General features: G+C 31.1%; 1 protein-coding gene across 1 annotated transcript; it reads right to left on the bottom strand.

Annotated features, from left to right (window-relative positions):
- Nucleotides 1-4163: 4163 nt before the first annotated feature.
- On the bottom strand, nucleotides 4164-5465 carry LOC132029248 (uncharacterized). Its single transcript, XM_059418563.1, has one exon. It carries the CDS (start codon nucleotides 5220-5222, stop codon nucleotides 4593-4595), a length of 630 nt encoding a protein of 209 aa, XP_059274546.1. The 5' UTR covers nucleotides 5223-5465; the 3' UTR covers nucleotides 4164-4592.
- Nucleotides 5466-22214: the final 16749 nt, after the last annotated feature.

Below are 22214 nucleotides of genomic sequence, written 5' to 3' on the forward strand. Positions count from 1 at the left end.
TGAGATGCTAGAATTAAAGTACTAAATATAAAAAGTAATATTCCTTAAAAATATTTACGTAGGAAGTAAAATATATATTAAAACGAAATTTTAATTTTGTTTAAATAAGGATTTTTTATATGGGATACATTGGAATATTTTGAGCTTATTTCTTTGTTTTCTTTCTTTCTCATTTTGTGTTTGATCTCAAATGACATGTTCGATACGTGTCAACACATCTCATTTAGATAAACTTAATTAAAAAAGGTTAATTTACTGCTTAAAAAAAGGATATATTACTTGTGAAGTGCATGTGAGATTTCTAGATCAGTAGCACTAACACTGATTGAGGTGAAGTGGGAAGTATTGTTTCATTCTAAATTATTGGTTTCGGGTTCGAGTTTTCTTGGATACATAGTCGCCTTTATTAGGGAGCACTTTACTCCCAAATGTGAGACTTTCTAATGTAAATTCGGATTTAGTCGGGCCCCAGATCATTATGTGGATGAATTTAAGTCTTAAAGTTCAACTAGAATTGCTCCTCATTATGATTTTATGTTCCTTTCACTGATTGAATGCCTATGACAATGTCAAGTACAATTAACACAAAAAAACGAATTTTATTTCAAATTCAATATGATTAATTCATGTTCTTTTCACCAATTGAATGTCACAACTCACAATTAACACTGATCACAAAACATTTTTAGCGGCCGGGGACACCGCATAGATGATAGAACCCATGTTTTTCTACGAAATTAGTCCATATTCTGCATATGAAAACATTTTACCACTATAAAATAAGGCACAAAAAGACAACTCGAATAATGTATTTTGTATATATACATTAGGGACACTTGCAAGTACATTTGTATTTTCTTTTCATTTTTCTACTTATCCTTTTTTCTTTTATTGGTTGGCCAATATAAGCGGAGCCAAGATTTGAAGTTTATAAGTTCTGAAGTTGCCACTATTCGTAGCTCATTTTAGTACTACGTTCTCAATTAAGATTTATACATATGTAATGGATTTTCTAATATAAATATAGGGTCTAGGCAAAAGTTATTGAATTCATCGGAACCCGTACCTAATAATGTAGCTCTGCCCCTGATGGGGAGCTTGAAAGTCTAGATGTGAATCCAAAATCTAGAATCTGTGCGTTTAAAATAAGTATGATTTTTTATATACGCTCCCTCAATTAGGTTTATGTGACACTATTTCCTTATTAATTCATTTAAAAAAGAATGACACATATCTACGTTTGAAAACAATTAACTTTGCAAGTCTCATTTTACCCTTAATGGGAAGTTATTATAGCCATATAAATATTATAACATGCTTTAGGCTATGAGTCTCAATATTGTTTATATCCACACAAATGTTATGACATATATTTAGGGTCACGGGTCTGAAAAGTTTCCATCTGTTTCTTATGTCGATTCAAGCTATGTCGCCAATTTTGTGAGTTTAATAAGTTCAGTTAAATGCACATAATTCTCCCTAAATTTGGGTCTGATCGCCATGATGGGGACAATGATATCTCACCAAATTATTACTTTTAATTTTTTTATTTTTATTTTTAAAAAAAGTACCCAGATCAACTTGTGATTACCTTGATTAATTTCATGGGTTACCTGTTAGCTTTTGTCAATATAGACATCGAAAAACTTTGTCTAACAGGAAAAAGGTCTCACCAAATTATTAGTTTTTTATTTTTTTTATTTTTATTTTTTATAATTGTGATGTACAACTATGCCCACTTCAATTAATTTTACAGAATACCTGCTACCTCTCAACACCATAAATATCGAGTAACTATGTCTCATAGGAAGAAGTCTCTTCAAATTTTTAGTGCGTGTGGGTATATTGACAAGCTGGACGCACCAAAAACTGACAACCTGACCAATAAGAAGACTTGCTAACCTTCTAATTATAAGCTGTACATAGGACCAAACACACATTCTTTACAACCTATATGCCACTAAGAAAGGGTATCCTACTTACCCCATAAAAGGTCTCTTATCAAGTTACTTACCCACAAACATGGATATAATAAATTGATATTTTGTTTGGCAAAGTGTTTTTTTATAATATTATCTAAAATCCTTGTCTTTATTTTTTTTTTCTTTTTGGAAACTGACTTGTTCCTATAGCACTTAGTAATGATTTTTAGATCAACTCTTTCACGCGTTTGTGGAAACATTAATACCAACAAATTTGTACTTCCTTAACACTTTTCTGGATTTAATTTTATATTTGAGTGAAATGATAATCATTGCAAAAATACCCTACTAGTATAAGTGAAGAAAAAGGAGCAACAGGGGCGGGTTCGTACATATTATAGTCATGAGAGAATTAATAATTCAATTTAGAGGAAATTGTCATTTACCACTTTGAATAGAAGAAAAAATGATCTTTTAAGACATTGTATGTAAAAATAAAAAATCTCTTGTAAGAAGGACGTAAAACTAAAATAAAAATTTAATAGATTAAAAAATCAATTATTAATTGCAAGGCTTATGGATGTTATAGTATTTCTATGTTATTTATGTGTCACACTAATTTTTTTAATTTTTGAAAAGCACGTCAAAATTCTTTTTGATAATGCGTGGCAATGAGATTCGATCGCCAAGACATATGACTGTTCAGATACCATGATGGAGTGTGTGACTATATCATCTAAAAGTTTAAGTTGTTAGAGAAAGCACACTTTTATTTGCTTAATAATATTCTCAACAATTTAGAGGGTTTAACAATAAGTTTAATTGAGGAAAATAACATCATCCTAATGATTTTTCCCACCCAGTGTCTGATAGCCACTTTGAAACCGAGCAATTAAAATTTGTGCCGAAAATTTCATTTTGAGGATAAAACGCTCCAGTGCTTGAACCCGAAATTTCTAATTAAGATGAAGAGTCTTACTTAATACTTACCGCACCTCCACAAAATTAACCTTTCGTGGTCATCAACCTAATTCTTAATTATCCCTTTAATGATCATTTCAAAGAGGATAACGCCACAAATTAAAAGAGAGCTAACAGTTATGTATGAGCCCTTATGTCTAATTAATGAGATAATTTAAGTAAAATTGGCTGAAACAGAAACGATTTCTCTTTTAATACACCAATAAATACACTATAGATGTAGTTATCTTTCTCCTATTTGTCTATTGAATTCCCACTTAAACGCACCCATCATATTATGACTTCTTTGAAAGCCTAGTGTATATCAATCATAAATGCTAGTAGTAATTAATATTATTACTATTGCTTTCTATGCATGACAGGTGACCTTCTAACTACTCAAATTGACTACCACTAGAGGCACAAATTAATCATTAATTGACCGTTACCAATGCAGAAAGCAGAAAAAGGTCACAAAATTTTTATGATTAATTCCAAAGCTATAGTTTCTTCTTATAGGTTAATTAATTTTTTTCAAAAAAGCTCTCCTCTTAGCAACAAGAATAATATAATATAATTTTCTCAACCTTAATCAGAAGTCTCGAGTTCGAGTTATGAGGATGGAAAATCCCGACAGGAAACACATCTCCTTTAATGGGCCTTACGCGACACGAATCCGAATTAGACGGGATTCTAATAGGGCCAACTAACACCGGATGGTAAACATGAATAATATAAGTAAAATTAAAAAGTTTAAGAAAATAAAAGCATTAAGGAGAACAAAATATTACTTATTTTATTACCACCATGTTCATTTAGCTAGACAAAGAAAAAACACTTGAACTACACAAAAGAACCCCACCCAAATTTGAAAAACAAAACGTGTATCCCTGTCCAGTATCCACCACACCAACCAGAGATTCAATGTCATAATTATTGTGTAGGAGGACATTAAAGAGTTGGCCATTGTTGGTTTAATATTCAAGCATATACATCTCTTTAAGCAAACTAATGTCCCACCTTCAACTTCTAACCGGAAAAAAAAAAAAAAACTTGAAAAGAAAGAAATGAATAATTAGTACTTCATCCATTTTACTTTATTCATATTAGTTTGAATGAGCACAAAATTTAACCATATAAAGAGAGTTTGTTAATCTATGATCTTAAAATTAAATATATGCATAACATATCAAAATTATCTTTTGAATTTTGTGTTTTTAAACATATCATTCATGTTATTCCTATAATTTAGAAAGTGTCATTCAATGTAAAATAAGAATGTAAGAAATAAAAATTTACTTAATATAAAACGTGACATTCTCTTTTTAAGAGATTTCAAAGGAAGATCATAAAAAACACATAAATTGAAACGAAAGAAATTATATTAAAAAAAACAAAGAGTTGGCCTTTTTGGTTTACATACATCTCTTCAAGCAAACTAACTCCCCACCTTCAACTTCATAACACAAAGAAAAAAAACTTGAAAAAGTGAAAAAATAATAGTAATATGGGAACTACTTTTTTATTTTTCATCTAGTGTCTTGTACTCGCGTTGAGATTCGACTAATCCGATTTCGTGCCAGAAAGTTTATTTTGAGGGTAAAGCTCTCCGTACCAAATGCTGACTTTGTGCGACTTTGAAGGTAGTCAATTGTTGCAGGCCATGGAACCCCTACTCCCAAAAACTTGGAAAAAAATTCACTAATTTCTTCATCTAGCACAAACATGATAAGGAGATGGAGATTCAAAAGCTGCAATCCTTTTTTCTTGCTTTAAATCCTTATAAAACTTCTTAATAAACTCTTCAGCATCTTTATCAACTTGTGAATTATTATTCTCCTCTGAATCTTTTAAAGGAAATGGTGAATCAGTCACTCTTAATTGTCTAACATTTGGAGTTTTTCCAAATCCAGGCAATGCCAAAGGTGAGGCAACAGCAGCATCATAATTTGTAGTATTAGTGGCAGTATTTAACATCTCAAATACTTTTTGCATAACGGCAATTTCCTCTGATTTGTACCTATGATTTCTTCTACGTTTGTTGGCAAAATACAGAGGAAAAGCAGGGCTATTGCTACAACTGAACTCATATTCACGACGTGTGACAAATGACATGGCAACATCGTTGTTAGATTTACATGTGAAGGAAGATGATGAATAGTGAGGGTGTAACATGAGGTTGCTAATGGCCTTTCCAGCAATTTTTCCTCTTTTTAACATGTCTTGAAGAGCAATATGTATGCTCTTTGACATTCCTTTCCTCAACATATAGAACACAATTCTCACTATGTTCCATAGTTTTTTTGCCACTAATTGAGGTGTACTCGACTCGATTTCCATTATTATCAAGGATGGATCAGATATATGTTTGTCTAATTGTGAGTAACGAAGGTATGGAAAGATAAACTCTAAGTTAAAATTATGTTCGTGAACGTAATGATATAAGTCTGTCTGAATGTGAAACCGACACGTAATTATATAAGTATGTCTGAATGTGAAACCGACCGGTTTCCAGGAGGGGAAAGGAAGAAAAGATAAGAGAAGAGAAGAGAGAGAGAAGTGTTTGTTTGGCTGCGAAGAGAGAAAAGGATTAAAGAGGTATATATATAGGACTGTAAAATGAAGGTGAGAGGCCACAAGAAATTATTTTTTCTTAATATTGGTTTTCTTTCTTATTCTTTTTGAGAAAAAAAACAAATTGTTATTCCACTCTCTTTCAATGATAGTGAGTGGGTTAAAAATAAGATTTTAAAAAGAGAAAAAGGTTGTAAACTGATTAAATTAAATCAGTCCAAGATATGCTGCAAACTTAGGGATATCTTCCTGCCCCCTTCTTCCCTTTTTGGGGAAACAAAATCAAAATTGAGGAATAACACTTTTGATCCTTGGGTTATTGATAAATTTTATTTTTGGTCCTTGTGACATATGATTCAACATATTTAATTTTTAATTAATTAAATTGTGTTGATTGTTCATTTTTGTTGAAAATATATTATATTTGACTATTTATGGAATTTTATTATCACCAAATATCAACAGTACTAACTCAGCGTAACTCATGAGTAAGTAGAGTAACTAAGTTATAAAATAATTAATAATTATGGTAAATTTGTAAATATTCATAAGCAAAGGGACCAAAAATGTACAATGCAACTAATTTAAGGGTTGATGTGCTTGGAGAAAAGGGTTAATGTGCTTAGTTAGGTACATAGTGATTAAAATTATAATTTATCATAACCGAGGGATAAAAATGCTATTTATTCAAATTTCTATTAGAATGCAAATAATGTCTCTTCTTTTCTTCTTTGCTTCTTTGATTCCTGGATTTAATGTATGCCATAAAGAGAGTATGTTCCATTTTTAGTGCAAAATTTTCTTTTTTACTGAAAAGGATATTGCATGGTTTCATTCAGAGAAATAAAATAAGTGACCAAGTATGGGAAACACACACATGTAACTTTATTTTCCTCTGCACCAATTTTTGTTTTATTTTCCTCGACGCAACTTGTATATAGTTAGGAAAATAGGAATGTCCAATTCAAAAAGTTATTTGTGTTTGAAAATTACTTTGTCCATGTACATTAAATTCGATGTCACTTATTGCATCTTAATGTTTAAAACAGACAAATAAAAACCAGTTGTTTAGAATAATACTAGATGAATACGACGCATATTTCTGTTACTTTCAATTTTAATCAATTTCCACAAAATTAAACCAATGTAGACAAAACCAAGAGGAGAAACATTAAGGATCACATTGATGGGAGATCGTTTTTACATATACAAACTATAATGACACAAATACATGACGGGTAAAATTAATAACCAAGCGTTAACACTATAGTAATAAATATATGTTCTAAGGCGGATATAAAATTGGATGAACCCATCAATGTACCATATATGTTACAAAATCAATAAATAAGTATAAATGATAAATCTCAAACCCAGTGAATCAAACGTTATGGCATAATTCAGAACTCGATCAAATTCATAATGTTCAAATCTTGAATCTGTATCTATGCATGACGTGTTTGCACATATATTTTTTCACTAAAAATAGTGAAGCATCGCATATTTTCACCTCATTAGACCACTTAACTATAATGAGTTAATATAATTTATGTAAACACTTGTTGCCGGTAAGTTTTTAACCATACACATGTGCACACACAAATTCAAATATTTGCACATATATTTTGCTCAATAACAGTTAAAAATAAAATTATTGGGACACAATCAAATCGTAAAATTGAATCAACGGTAGCTTCTTTTTTTTTTTTTTTTTTTTCTTGTCTAATTAGAGAAGTGGGCCAGAAACATTCATGTGTGGAATTGTAGTGGAAACTTCTTTAATTGTTTTTTTTTTCGTAACATTAATTATTTGGAAGTTGTTTAAGATATTACTGGAAGCTGTCTTCCAGCTTCAAGGATATTTTAAATAAACAAATGCAAACGTTCCCAACCTCCAAATAAAAAATAAAAATTAGCATATGACTGGAAGACTCAATGATTAGTAATATATAGTATGAGGCTTGGGATTCTATGATTGAAGTAAGTAATTGCATAAAAAAAATTGATTTTCCTCCGTCCAAATTTAAGTTCATGAGTATGAGGAGGGTAAGGTCTGCGTCTGCATGCGGGCCAGACCCCACCTGGTGGGATTATATTGGGTATGTTGTTGTTGAGTTTGGGAAGGGTAAAGTGTCGTAGAGCTTGTCATATTGGGAGGTAAAGCCCCATTTAGGTAGCGCTCGGCTCAAGTAAGGGCATATCAAAGCAGGCCGGAAAAAAAAAAAGAGTGAAGAAACCATGGCAAAATACTATTGAAAGCATGATAGAATATTCTAACACAATGCAGTAACAATAACAAAAGAATGCGATAATATTTAAAAGTGAATTAACTTCGATAATTTCATTTTTTTTTTTTTGAACTTTGATAATTTCATTAATGACTTACTTTTAAAGTCAGATAAATGATATGACAATTTTAAAAAATAAGACTCAATTTTTTTGTCTTTTTAAAATTTTTGTAGAATCAAATACGTCACGTGAACTGGAACGGGAGAAGTTAAATCATCATTTTTTTTTCGTTTGCATTTCGCGAGAAATATACGTTCAAGTTGTTAGAAATCATGCTTTACGTTTTTCATTTTTTTAATTAAGAAATTATTATGTTGTTCGAATCACATCATAGTACGGATGTCTTCAAGTTTATATTTTATAGTGGAGTAAATGTTTATTTGTCAGTGGGTTTTAAAAAGCATTTCATGTAGGTCATATAAAAAAGTAGTGGCAATTAAGTAATATAATGTAACGTGATCATTACGTTGTGTAATTACTTTTCATTTCTTAAATACGCAATTTAATTACTAAATTAATTCTATTTGTATTTGACTTCTTATTTAAGGAGAAGTGAGAACCATGCTTTAGTAAAAGGATAAGAGCACATTATTGGTGATTAAAAAAAACACCTTAAATGTTCCCAAAAGTTAAGCCATGTATGTATATTCTTATTCTTATTATCCTCTTTACTCTTTACCTAGAACTAGTTTAGATTTTCTTTCAAATTAACATTGTAAGAGATAAATAAAAATATTAAACCTAATGAAAAATCGAGATATGTTAGCAACTCCGAAAAATTGGAAAATATTATTTCTCAAGTTGTCCTATTTGAATATTCACCGATCTATGGACCATCATCTATGATAGTAATAAAGCTACTTTAATTCACGGCAAAAACCAATTAAATTTTGCATGAAAAGTCAAAGACGGCTGGAATCTAGAAGATTAAAAGGGAAAAGATTTGGAAAGAGCTTTCAATTTAGCAACTTAGCGTTTGGACATAGATGGTATTAGCAAATAATAAAGTATGGCTCCCTTCGGATAAAAAAGAGTGTCAATTAGCTATTTTACTGGCCCTTTAAAAAAAAAAATACTAATTTCTAGATAAAAATATGTAATATGACTAAACTATCCCTAATTAAATAGATATTGAGATTTGATCACATAACACTTAATAGGGGCAAAATTGAAAAAATAAAGTTAATTCTTTCTTGATTTGATAAGTGGACACTCTTTTTGACCCAAAAAAAGGAGTTAATGGACACTCTTTTTAATCCGGAGGGAGTATTTTGTACATCAATGTATGTTTTGAAGTTTTATTTTAGTTTTCAATTATTCTCCAAAATATCAAAGTTATGTCTTTAGTAGAGGTAGGCATGGTACGGTATTAGAAACTCCGGTACGGTAGTTTCGATTTTCGGTATTTAAAAATACTATACCATTACCATACCAAATTTGGTATGGTTCGGTATTTTAAAGTTCGATTTCGGTATTTACGGTACGGTAAATCGGTAACCATAGTTTGTTCGACTTCAACTTACATATACTCATCTAATAGAGAACTATAACTTCGGCTATTCAAGAAACGTCTCAATTATATCGTATTAACACCTTATACGTGTAAAAATGTTCAAAAGAAAGTACAAGCAATCTCTTTCGTAAATCAATTACATAAAAGAGCATTTCCTAGTCAAGATAGATTAGTCAAAATTACAACGTCTAGATAATTCGTTTTGTGCTAATACTAGTTTATATATTGGTTAGTATTATAATACTAATATATATATAAATTGTATATGTAACGATATACTTCAGTACAGTATTCGGTATTTGTTTTATAAATACTGTGGTATAAATTTCGTCTCGAATATCGATCTTTTTAAAAATGCATTCATGCGTAATAAAGTTACTATAAACTAGGCAAACACAAACACTATGAAATTGTGGTATAAAGTATTTTGATTTCGGTATGGTAATCAGTATATACCGTACCATGCCCACCCCTGATCTTTAGTACGAAGAAAAATGCTTTCATGTAAAATAAGTTACTATAAACTAGGCAAACACAAACACTATCAACTTATTTTTCTTAATTTCACTTGAAAAATCATTTTGAGTTGAGGGTCGATCGTAAGCAACTCTTAAAGTCTCTTTCATGCGTGTAATTTATTAGGTAAGGATAAAATATACGTGTTGGGATATCATGCATTCTCGGATAAGCGTTTCTTTGAAATTACATTGGGTATCTTTGTTGTCCACCAATTTTTTTTTTTTTTTTGTATTATTATTAAAGAACTTACTTTCTCCAAAAAACAAAAAAAAAAAAAAATAGAGAATCGTGAAAAGAAAATGACATAAAAATGGCCATAAATCATTTAATTCGAATTCATAACATTATGGTCCCTTGTATGTTTATGATTATGATCTATTATAAATTCCTTCATTCTTAAAATATGTAAAACCTAAAAGGATGAATTTTTGCAATATGATGGCGTCATCAGTACCCTTCCCCACTCTTAAGTCTCTTTCATGCGTTGTAATTTATTAGTTGAAATTCAAAAAAAGGAAAAAATATATTCAAAGTTAAAGTTAAAAGAAAGAAATCTATTCGAATTCGTTGTGTTTGAACATCATTTCATTAGAAAGAAATTTTGAAATTTTGCGAATAAAAAATTATTATTCTATTTAAAATACTCCTCAAATCAATGTTTCAATTTCAAACTTCAAATTCCTTAGTTGGATGTGATTCCTTAGTTTGAAATTATTGGATGTGATTCTAAACCAAATACTCTCTCTGTCTCAATTTGTGTGACGCGTTTTCCTTTTTAGTTTATTCTAAAAGGAATGGCACCTTTCGATATTTATAAATAATTTAACTTTAAAAATTTTCTTTTATAATTAGATGATTTACAACCACAAAAATTTCTCAGGCTTTTTAGATCACAAATTTCAAAAATCTTATTTTCTTTCTTAAATACCTGTGAAATGGTGTTTCATAAATTAGGACGGAGGGAGACTTATTTGAAAAATGTTTTTTTCAAATATTATATATAGAGAATATTTTCTTAGAAATTAATTTAGTCAAATAGGAAGTTGCTTGCCACTTGTCAGCCTATAGGAGTTGGCAGGAAAATGAATGGCGGCAGCTATTTTCGACACGTCGTGCGACATTAAAATTCTGTGCCCCAGATATTTGACAATATAATTTGTTCATAAGTTATGACCACAGAAACTTTTTTGGTTTTTAAATATTTGAGGAAGATATTTTCAAGAAATTTGACATGATTTGTTTTATTTTAGACAAGCTTAATTCTGAACAGCTACTCAAAAAATGTTCATAAAAATTGACCCATTAGTTTTGAGTATTGTGTTTCAAATTATGCTTTGAACATGCTTATAGTTATTAGTAAGTACAGTAACATAGTACTCCTTTCGTCTCAATCTATCTGGCGACGTTTGATGAAAACTGAGTTTTGTAAAAAAATGAAGATTTAGATTTTTTAAAGTTGTTGTATAAACCAATTAAGCTATAAATATTTGCATGGCTTAAATTATTTCATTAAAAATAAAATAAAAAGTTTAAAGATAAATTGATCATTTCTTATATAAAGAAGTGTGACGTTCTTCTTGGACAAATTTAAAAAGTAAATAGGGCACATAATACAATACAATTGGTAACAACCATCCAAATAGAGTGTTATAAGATATCTTGGTTGACAAATGAGGGATTCAGACTGTTTTGAAATAAATTGAACTCAACAATCCAGTACACCAAATCTGTTAGCATTTCCACGCTTACGGGGAATGAATTTCAATTGCAGAGGGTTGACTTAGGCAGCGTTGACTTTCTCGCACGCGGTCGCGATCGAATGATCACGATGACGGTGGTATGAATCGAGCTCAATCTCTAAAAAAGCGAAGCTTAATTAAACCGTGACTGCGACCACTACTAAAAATGACTATTTTCCTGCTGAAATTTTTCACTGAAAAATATTCGTGGTTATTCCCAAATATATTTTTATTGAATCAGTGAGAAAAGAAAAAATGATAGTGTTTTCAAGGCAAAATTAGAAATATTTCAGGCATTTCAATAAGAACCTATTTCACACTATGCGTTTTTTCATTGAACTGATTCGATAAAAATAGAGAGAAAAAATTATATTTTGTAATATAAATTTCTCACTAAATGTTGTGTCTCTATTTCTAATCGTGGAGGGTCTAGTCAGGCCTAGTATCACGATCCCGAAAAGCAGCCAGCACTGCAATAAAGCCCTAGATATAAAAAGTCAGCATTTGTGAGTTCTAGACTTATCCATTGAAATAAAAATTGTTGCCAGGTTTCAAAAAGTAAAAATTGCAGCAACACTTCCATTAAAAAAAGAAAAAGAAAAAAGAAAAAAGAAAAAAGAAAAAAAGAACTAGCTGAAAAGAATTTCTAAAATCATTTTTACTTGGGTGTAATAGACTATCAGAACTTAAACCAATAAATAAGAAGATATTACGGAGAAAAAATCTTTGTTTCCAGAAAGAATAAAGTATTAAGGAGCAGATAAGGAAAAGTGATTGATAATTGGCTGAATCTTTCTGTTGTGGTTCCTTTTTCTTTATTACTTTTGCTCTTTTCTTTTGCCATCGTGGTCTTGACCCTTTCCTGAAAAATATAACTGGGCCATAGTCCAAAAAAAAAAAAAAAGAAAAAAAAAAGTAATAAACGAATTAGAAATAGAATTTGAAATCTTTATTTTAATGGATACGTCAAATGTACAAAATATTCTCCATTAATTGACTAATTTTCTTGTTGATATAGAATGGCAAGACTTTGGCCTAACCCATACGGCCATACATTGTTCTCTATAATGGTTGGAAAGAATTTATGTGTATTGATAGTATATAGATTCTACACTATCAGGCAGGGACAGAGATATGGGGTGTAAACAAAGGCGAATTTAGAAGTTTTATAAGTTGAATCGTTAAGGTTTTTTGTATTGAACTCATTATATTTTTAAAATTATGAATTTAAACGTATTATATATTGTAACTTTAATAAGAAATTTTTACACATAAATTTGTCCTTCCATTGAAAGTAGTGGGTAAGCGCTGCATGACTTCATCCGTCTATGTGCGTAAGGGTTCGTCTAAACTCTCTTTGCCGGAAAATTACACTGTATATATAAGGTCAAAATTATTATTACTATATTTTTTATGTCTTTATAGTAGATGATGAATCCTCTTGACTACGAAGTCAAAATTATTATCACTATATTTTTATGTCTTTATAGTATATGATGAATCCTCTTGACTACTTCGTGTGCTTACGTTTTTATATTTTAGATTCCTTTAGTGAAATTCTAACTCCACAACTGCTATCAGGATAAATTTGTTGGGAAGAAACAAGCAATAACCAAATTGCACGACGAGGTAACAGCGGAAGAAATACCCAAGTCGAAACTTCCCACACTATTTGAACCAAGAGAGAGACAATAAACACTAGCACAAATGGAAATCCAGCAAAGAAATTTATACCAACAATAAAATAAGCAAAGCAAGCAAAAATAAATCGAATGGAAGAGACACTAAATTTACGCAGAAAACCTTTAAGGTGCCAAAGGAAACATCCACGGACCCTCCTACAAAAGCTCCGCTATAATCAACAAGAGTTACAACAATGTTCTCCCAAATGGCTACAAACAACAAAGCCAAGACGATAACAATACATAAAAGATACTAAAGACCAAACAAGAAAGAGAGAGAAATCACCCCAAAAATGAGCTACTGTTCATCTTTCGAAAACTGGAGCTACAGACCACAAAATCCGATCTTTACCGTTGAAATCGAAGAACCTGATGTTGAGAACCCCCAGTTCAAATTTCAGCATGATCCAACGGTTAACAAATCAGAAACGCAATTTAAGCGGACTCAGCAGAAAATTTACGCCGAAAATCGCTTTTTTCTCTCATGCTTTTTCTCTATATGGCTGCTATAAATTCACTCTTGTGTTCTGAAAATAAGACCTAAATTGATCCTATATATAGGAAATTTTTGGGCAAAATTGGCCTGGTCCAAATTGGATTGGTTTTATTAATCCAATTCCATATAGGAAGGGAAAACCCAAAAACCTAACAAAATTGACCTACAATAACTGATAATAGTTTGAAACAAACCTAATAAGTAACTTGAAAAATCGACCAACAACTTACTACATTCTGTCAAATTGCACTGATATTACAAAATTTCTCTACAGCGTGGGATATGTATAACTTAAATCTTAAAGGAAAGAGTAAGTTTTTGTGCACGATAAGAACAGCAACTCTATAGTACTATTCTTTACGTCATTAGAGGTTGTAACTAGATAAAGATTGCCATAATAAACATCTAGTTGATCAGGTCAACAAAACCTACCATTAGTTTTCTTCTTCTATTATTAATTAATTTACTTAATGAACATATCTTCTAGTTGTCATTAAGGTTGATATATTTTAATATTACTCATGAAGCTCCAAAGACTCAGAAACAAAGTGTCTTTGTTGCTGCATTAGGTTCTATTAATATACTCAACCACTAGCCTTGAGAATTGAGTGGTTTGTTAAATTAATTAATCACTAGACTACTAAAAGTACCTATTTATCCTAATCAAATACAATTATGGAGTATTTTAGATTAAATAGATAGGATCACTTTCCTCATGAAAGTATGAAGAAAGGTACTTGATGTTAATCTCCCAATGATTCATGTTCGAGAATTTGCTTTGTGGCTTTTGCTTTGGTGAGGTGCAAAGTATACACTAAGTATGTTTTATTTAAATTAACTCATGTACGTTACGTGATTGGTCTGATTTGAACTTTATACTGTGGATTTTTATTTTTATTTTTGTAGAATGGATTGTTTTCTGGATACTAAAGATCCTAGGTTTTGTCATCAATCTAACAGATATTTATTTTTGGTTACACTAAAATAGTGTCATCAACCTAGATATTTATTTTTGATAATATTAAATAGATACTCCTACATTAGCACCAACAAGGGGAAAAAATAGATAATACATTATCAGGAGTTAAGTTACAAATAAAATGTTTTATATGCAATCAGTGTTTTGGATATATACTACAGTATTAATCATGTGTATATAATAGTAGTTTATCTAATCATAGCTATCGTTTAAAGTTTTAAGTGGAATATTGTTGGATATATACAATTAACTTGCGTTTAAATAGACTAATATTTATTCGTCCTTTAACTTTACCTTGTTTTAGTGAGATATTGTTTACTTTTTAATAATATACTAACAATAGATTTTTTTCATTTCTTTGTTCACTTTATCAAATCGAGAGAGAATTTTCTTCTTTTTTTAAAAACTTTACCTTCTCATTAAGCAATCATTTTCCAAACTAAATAAAGCATTTTTATAGTCAAATTCAGATTTTTAAAGTACCCAAAATACAAGTTGACAGAGTGATGTTGTATATACCCTCTCTACTTCCTACCTTATTTTTTATACACTTGTAGCCACTTATTTCCTGACGATTTTTCTTCCCCCACAAAGAGAATTAAAAAAAGAAAGAGAAGAAAATAAAGTATATAGTCCATTAAGAAAGAGTCACTATTAATTATAAAGATATTAAGGGAGCTGAATTATATTATTGGTGGTCAGTGCCAAAAGACATGTTGTTTTCAGGTCCTTTTCTTTGTTCTCCCAAACTTCTTGGTAAACCCCTTCTGCCTTAAAGCCTTCTCATCACCAATATTCAACAACTTGCATTCATAGGCCGCACAAAAAAATGTAGCATGAAAAACTTAAAAGTTTTGAACAAATAACAGAACATTGATATTGAGTTTCTTTAATAATTGTGTAATTAATGTGGGTGTGGTGCGATGTATGAAATCCTTCCCCTTAATCAGAGGTCTAGAATTTGAATTCTAGAAATACAAAAAATTCTGGTGGTATTTGGCGATTTTCCGGCCCCTTTAATAGGTACACGTTACAAATCTGAATTAATCGATCTGTGAGTTTTGAATATCGAAGACCTATGGAAAAAAAAAAATGTGTAACGCTTCTGAATTGTCCTTCGTATACTTAATTAAAGATTGGTCATAACCTTTAGAATTCAGGGTTTTTTTTCTTGCAATTTAAATTACGATGGAAATTGTACCTTTAAGAAGTTCGAACTTGGTAATTTCTTCAACCTTGCATAGTTTATTATGCTTCCCTTTACAACAACGGTTAATTAATAGCCTACAATATTACTTCACAGATCGTGAGATTTCTGCAACTGCTGTCCAATGGCCAAACATTACCTACACAAAAGGAGTCATTTATGGTCCTATCTGCTAGTCATTGAACCCATAGTCCAGCATAACAGGACCTTCCCATATACTAAACGATAAAATATAGAAGATATCAGGATACAAGACGCTTATGGGTGTGTTCAGTACGAAGGAAAATGTTTTAAATGGAAAATGTTTTCTTAGAAAATGTTTTTAGAAAAATAAGTGATTTATTATTTGTTTTCTTGTGTTCGGTATGTAATCAAAAAATAACATCCTAAAATATTTGTATATAATCTAGATAACTACTATGGGAGGTGAGTGCGGGGTGGTGGGGACGGAGGCTACGGGGAAGGGGGTGAAGATGAGATGTGTTTGAGGGTCGGAGGACACTCTCAGCGTGGAGTTCCACATGTGGAACTTGTTTTCCGAACTTCTACTAAGGAAGTCATTTTCCTCATTTTTAAGAAATTTGTTTTTATAGAGAACATGTTTTCTAGAAACTTTGACCAACCGAACATAGAAAAATTGGAAAATATTTTCTAGAAAGTATTTTTCCTCCATACCGAACAAACTCTATAGCTCGAGCCTTCGAGCTTGAAACCTTATCAATGATCATCAATAAGATCTTTACAACTTTCAATCTATATTTTTGTCTTTACATTACAATTCATCAAATGACCTCAAGATGCTAGTCCACAAAAAAGGTGAACCTTCTCACCGAGCTACAATTGTACCATCTTTAATCCTAATCCATGTGTTAATAAGCCCAAGTTAGGCCTCTCACAGCTCACTGTAGTATGTACTTCTAGCCTAAAAACAGGCTAAGCAGTTGAATTTTGGGAAAAGGATATAAAGGAACTATTCCAAATGAGGATACGACATGTTTCTCCAAACCCAAAGTGTGGTGCGTATCTTTTGTGGCACTTTGTGAAGTCCGCCGCAAAAAAAAAAAAAAAAAAAAGAAAAAAAGGGGGACTATTTGTGGCGACTTTAGTCGCCACTAAAGATCATTTTTGTTTCTTCCGTAAAAGCCACTAAAATCAACTATGTATAGAAAATGTATCATACGTATAAAAAAGTATCATTGTTATATAGAATATGTATCCCTACTGTATATCTATATAAAATGTATCATAGGTTTGTATCATTGTTGTGTAATTTGTGTCTAATAAATGTATCATCAACGTATACTCACTAATCATACATATATTATACATTACTTATACAGTGATTATACACTAATGATTCACATATTATACATATTTCATACACAAGTATTGAAAATGTATTGTTGTTGTATAATTTATGTATAAACTGTATCATTCTTGTATAGAAAGTGTATCATATGTCTAGACCATGTATCATACATATACAATATATAAACTGTATCATTCTTGTATAGAAAGTGTATATAAACTGTATCATTCTTGTATCGAAAGTGTGTATATAATTTCAGCATATGTATATAAACTGTATCATTGTTGTATAGAAAGTGAATATAAAATGTATCATTCTTGTATAAAAAGTATATATATAATTCCAAAATATGTATATAAACTGTATCATTCTTGTATAGAAAGGGTATCATACGTATAAAAAATATATCATACATATACATATAGAAACCATATCATTGTTGTATAGAATATGTATCACTACTGTATATGTATAGAAAATGTATCATACGTATAGAAACTGTATCATTAATGTATAATATATGTATAATGAATGTATAATTAATGTATAATTTATGTATAATAAATGTATAATTAAATGTATAATTAATGTATACTCACTAATTTTATTAGTTTGTAGTTGATATATTTTAGTTTGTTAAGTTTTCGACGATGGTTACTTTAGTATATAAAATATATCATTGTTGTATAGAATATGTATCCCTACTGTATATAGAAAATGTATCATAAGTATCATTATACATATTTTGAGATATTTCTTGAAGGCTCAATCAACGTATAAATATACACATATTATACATGTTTTGGAATATTTTTTAAAAGCTCAATCACTGTATAAGTAAACACATATTATACATGTTTTGAAATATGTTTTGAAAGTTCAATCCTTTGTATAAGTATACACATATTATACATGTTTTGAAATATTTTTTGAAAGTTCAATCACCGTATAACTATACACATATTATACATGTTTTGAAACATTTATTGAAGGCTCAATATGAATTTTAACCTTTAGTGGAGATTTTTTAATTACCATTTTTTTTAAAAAAAAATAAAGAAGTTGATCTTTAGTCACAAATAGTCCTTTTTTTGCAGCGGACTTTTAGAAGTTTTTTTTTTTTTTTTCGAAGACATTTGGGGTGATGGGCTGTTGTAACTTGGGAATAGTTTGGGTAGCCTACGAGGCGCTTGGGAATAGTTTGGACCGACCCACTATTCAGGTATTAGGCCCAAATGTGAAATTACTTTGGCCTGTTAGCCATTGTATGTCTTTTTCCCTTGAATTTTTTGGGTAATTCTCACCTCAATTCAATAAAGTTACAAATTTGGGCCTTTTCATGAAGAGCCTAGCTCAGCTTTAAGTAGTAGATAGAGCCCAACACAGATATCCTTTGATGCTTTGCTAAGTGGAACTGTAACTTCTACTCCAATCACACCAAATTGTTTTAACACAAAATATATTTAGTTTATTTGTCAACAATTGGTGTATCTGTAAGGAGCTAGAAGAATTTACACCCGATATTTACATTATATCAATAAAAACATGTGTCCTTCGTGCACATATGTAAGTGATAAATATTTTAACTCAAATTATTAACAACTAAAGTTATATTGTTTGGTTTGGTGTAAACAATTGGTGTTGAAAGCATAAGGAACAAGGATATCAGGTGCAAACCTAGTAAAAAAATTCGTCATCGTCTTCCATAATTCTTTGGAGAAGACTTTAGAGTTGTTTTTAGATCATTTTTTTGCGCGAACGCCCTTCAAAGGCACTGGTCTTTGATTTTTGCCTTTGGCCTAAAAATTCATGGGTTCCTGATTCGAACCCCCACTCAGTCAAAAAAAAATTAAAAAAAATTGCAAGGCAGAGTTTTGGATTCAAGGTAGAGTTTGCACCTTATAAGGCAGAGTTTGGGCAAAAGTTTGCACAAATCTCTGCCTTTAGGCATAACTTTTGCCCTAATAGGCCTAATTTTGGGCAAAAGTTAGGTCTTAAAGCAAAGGTTTGTCTTAAGGCCTAATTTTGGGTAAAAGTTTGCCTTAAGGCTTAACTTTTGCCTGAACAGGTCTAATTTTGCTACAAACCTTTGCCTTGTGATTTTTTATTTTTATTTTTTGACTGGGCCAGGGTTCGAACCCAGAACCTCGGGTATTAGGCGAAGGGAAAAAATTAAAAATCAATAACTTGAGAGGCAAAAATTAAAGACTAGTGCCTTTGAAGGACAATCGTGCAAATGACCCATTTTATATGGGGCTACTTACATAAATAACTATCTTTTAGGAGCAATTAACCATCCATAAGTACCTTTTTCATATTTACATTTCGTGACTGCATAAGGCATTTTCGCTGTATTTGATGTATTTCAGTGTATTTGAATACACTGTTCAGCTGTATCTGATGTCACATGTATTTGACTGTATTTGAATGTATTCACTGTATTTGAATGTATCACATATGCATTTGGCTCATATGTCTTATATCTCATATGTATTTGAGCTTCTTGTCTTGTATCTGAATATATTTTTGCTTCTTGTCTTATCTTGTATCTGAATCTATTTGGCTTCATATACATTCAGATACAAGACAAGAAGCCAAATACATATGAGATACAATATGCGCCAAATACATATGACGAAATAAACTCAAGTACACTCAGATACAAGGAGAAGAAGCTAGGAAAAATATGTAAGAAAAATAATGTGTTTGGCTAGGTGGGCGGCGGGGCCACCGCGCCAAATAACATTTTTTTGCACGGATTATATACTGGGGTAGTCTTCATTAAATTTTGCCTAAATTATTTGTGTTCTTTAAGTTTCTTGACTTGGATACGAGGTTAAAGGTTCGAACCCGCTGAGCATAAAATAAAAAAATAATTTCGCGAGGCAGAGTGGGAGAGTGTATCCGGATCCGGCCGTACAATCCTTGGAAAAACCAAGTTATGCGGAGGGCGGACTTTTGCCCTTGAGATATTTTTTTTTTTTTTTAACTTTCAAGGCACACTTTAGTTAAGGCATACTTTTGGTTATCTTTTTTTTTTTGGCCAATTAAAAGTATCTTAAATAAAACATAGTTCTTAAGGAAAAATTTTGCCCCATGGAGAAACTAAATTATGCTGTGAGGAAAAGTTATGCCTAAAATATAACTTTTAGTTTTTCACAAGGGGGGGGGGGGGACTTTCTTGAGACATTTTTTTTTTTTTTTTTTTAACTTTTAAGGCACACTTTTAGTTAAGGCATCTTTTGGTTATACCTTAATTAAAAGTACGCCACTTGTAGGCATAATTAAGCCCAGGAAAAGTTTTTTGCCCGTAATAGCAAAACTAAATTATTGAGGAAAAGTTATGCCTAGGCATAACTTTAGTTTTCCTTAGGAAGTTATCGTGAGAGGGGCAGACTTTGCCTTGAGACATTTTTTTTTTAAAACTTTCTGATTTTACTTTTAGTTAAGGCATACTTTGGTTATACCTAAATTAAAAGTCTGTACATGGCGTAATTAAGCGGGAAAAGTTTTGCCCATAAGACAAAACTAAATTATGCCTTGAGGAAAAAGTTAATGCCCATAAACATAAGCTTTAGTTTTCTAGGAGATTATCTTGGGAGGGGTGGACTTTGCCTTGAGACATTTTTTTTTTTTTTTAAACTTTCAAGAACGCACTTTAGTTAAGGCATACTTTTGGTTATGCGTAATTAATCTGCCCGTATGGCGCATAGTTCGTGGGAAAAGTTTTCTTTCGTAAGGCATAACTAAACTATGTCTTGAGGAAAAGTTATGCCCCCGCAGGCATAACTTTAGTTTTTCCTTAAAGGAAGTTATCTTGGGAGGGCGGACCTCCCTCAGAGCCTGCACTTGCGAAATTATTTCTTTATTTTATGCTTGCGCGGGGGTTCGAACCCAAAACCTCGGAGTATCATGAGGTGGGGCAAAATTTAAAGACGCGAATATGAAAATTAGTAAGACGCAAATATATGGGGCGAAATTTAAAGGCGGCTGAAAAGAAGGAACGGTCTGCAATGCGCCTGACTCTTCCCCGACATTAAACGTGTATTTTGGTATAGCTATGAATGGTAATTTACAAAATCACTATAGCTACTAAATATAAATAAATTAAAATGTAATTATTATCAATAATTACCTCTTAGAGATAGCTATGCCAAGTAATTATTCCATTTTATATTGTATACAAAATTTTAGGCTTATATCAAGGCCCTCTTAGGCTTATTGAGATCTTTATGGATGTACATCTCTAGTCGTTGGAGATTAGTTATATGGCATAGTATTACAAATGCTCTTTTAGTAATATAGCCCTTGTCGCTGGAGACAGTAAAATATAACACATGAGATTGGGAAATAAATCATATGAGATCTTTGTAGGGTCATTTCTTTTGTATAAATTGTAACCGGTCATATAGAAGATCACCTCCTCTTCATTGCTCCATAGTTTTAGTTAAATTGGATAAAAATTATTGGAAGTTCATACCTCAACATATTATGTAACAACTTTTTGATGGCTAATAAGGGAAAATACGCCATAGCATAAACGTATCTGGGATTAATTATGACGCGTCCGGCGCTGCGGGCGGCCTTACCACGGCGCTTATTTTTTACGTATTTTTGTCTTTTTTGGTGACGTATTGAAAAAAAAAAAATAACGAGTGAAAACAGTAAAAATAGTTTTTATATTTTAATAAAAATTATTTTTTTAAAAAAAAAAACCTATTTTTTTCTCTTTCTTCTTCTTTCTCCTTTTTCTCTTTATTCTTCTTTCTCTCAACCACCCCCACCGCCATGGCCACCCCATATATATGCACCTACACCCACGCCACCGATGCCGCCATGATTGAACATAGCCCGATTCGTGAAATCCGAATTATATTTAACTCTAGAAATCAAATTTTATCTTACAAAAAAAGGGACAAAAAGTATACGCATTAAAACATTTTCCTATCGTGTGAGTGGTAATTTGACCATCATTCGAAAACAACAGCAGGTGTAATTTGTGTTGTGGGCCATGGAATTATATAT

Source organism: Lycium ferocissimum, chromosome 9, assembly GCF_029784015.1.
Source record: "Lycium ferocissimum isolate CSIRO_LF1 chromosome 9, AGI_CSIRO_Lferr_CH_V1, whole genome shotgun sequence".
Classification (NCBI taxonomy): domain Eukaryota; kingdom Viridiplantae; phylum Streptophyta; class Magnoliopsida; order Solanales; family Solanaceae; genus Lycium; species Lycium ferocissimum.

What these genes read in the sequence shown, in the direction of transcription:
- LOC132029248 (XM_059418563.1), bottom strand. Translation starts at nt 5,222, where the DNA reads ATGGAAATCGAGTCGAGTACACCTCAATTAGTGGCAAAAAAACTATGG.